We start from the raw sequence: 931 nt of genomic DNA on the forward strand, positions 1-931 counted from the left end.
GCACATCTCAGTGGGAGTTCTCGCCTAACCCGTCCAGATAGTACTGTATGCTGGTACTAAAATATGCTGGCTGAAACATAGAAATGTCAATAAGTAGGGTCCTTGTGATTCAAAACCGCAGATATCACAAAACATATGCTGGACCTTCTTTCCTTTAGTTAAACTGTCCAAAATAACAGTTGGCGAGGGGACCCATAATAGAGATACTTCCTGTAATGCTCAAGCCTCAACCAGCTGGCTCACTAGGAGGGCAAGAGCCTTGCCTGGTGGTCAGGGCAATAAACTACTTAGCAAGAATATTTTGATCAGGCAACAACTAGGTGTTAATAGCCTTTGATGTTTCGACTGCAGGCAGATCTTCGGTGGCTAATGGACACTCCTCTGGCCAATGGATACTGTCTTGCCACCAAAAGATCTGCTTGGAGATTAGGTTACTACACGGTGTCCAGACCCGACAATCACCGTACGGGTCGGGGTATCGCTTGTCGGTGCAAGGATACTGCCCGTAAATTATATACACTATTGTATACACTATTATACATTGCCATACTTGTTGCTCTGAATGTGTGGGGCGCAATGGGCCTTAGATATTGAAGTATTACGCAGCGGAGCTCTCCGCGATGTGAACACCACGAAGGTTTACGTCAGACTGAGCTCCGGTTGTTTACGTTACGCCTTTTATCGGGCCAGGTCACCGTTAGTTATATAGTGCAATCTAACACAATAAACTGTAACAGAAGAGCCATTTCTTGTTTGGCGAGATATGCAACCTTTTATTCTACTGTATCACAAACCATAGTATCAACACGTGCGAGGCATGATGTAGGATAGAGATTGTCTCAAATATATTAACATGTGTCTCATGTCAACAATCCGGCCAAAACACGCCTAACTGCGTGAAAGAAACCAAGACCACGTGCGTGTGCGAAGG

General features: G+C 45.0%; 1 protein-coding gene across 1 annotated transcript in view; it reads right to left on the reverse strand.

The window, feature by feature from the left end:
• Window positions 1-219: 219 nt before the first annotated feature.
• The window catches only part of LOC109483972 (C-type lectin domain family 10 member A-like), an 8,703-nt gene continuing 7,991 nt past the window's right edge, over window positions 220-931 (reverse strand). Inside the window, exon 5 of the mRNA XM_019787130.1 lies at window positions 220-263. Coding sequence (XP_019642689.1) covers window positions 220-263 — 44 coding nt within the window. The remainder of the gene's footprint in view (window positions 264-931) is intronic.

The sequence above is a fragment of the Branchiostoma belcheri genome, unplaced genomic scaffold (assembly GCF_001625305.1).
Source record: "Branchiostoma belcheri isolate BF01 breed outbred unplaced genomic scaffold, Haploidv18h27 scaffold674, whole genome shotgun sequence".
Taxonomy (NCBI): domain Eukaryota; kingdom Metazoa; phylum Chordata; class Leptocardii; order Amphioxiformes; family Branchiostomatidae; genus Branchiostoma; species Branchiostoma belcheri.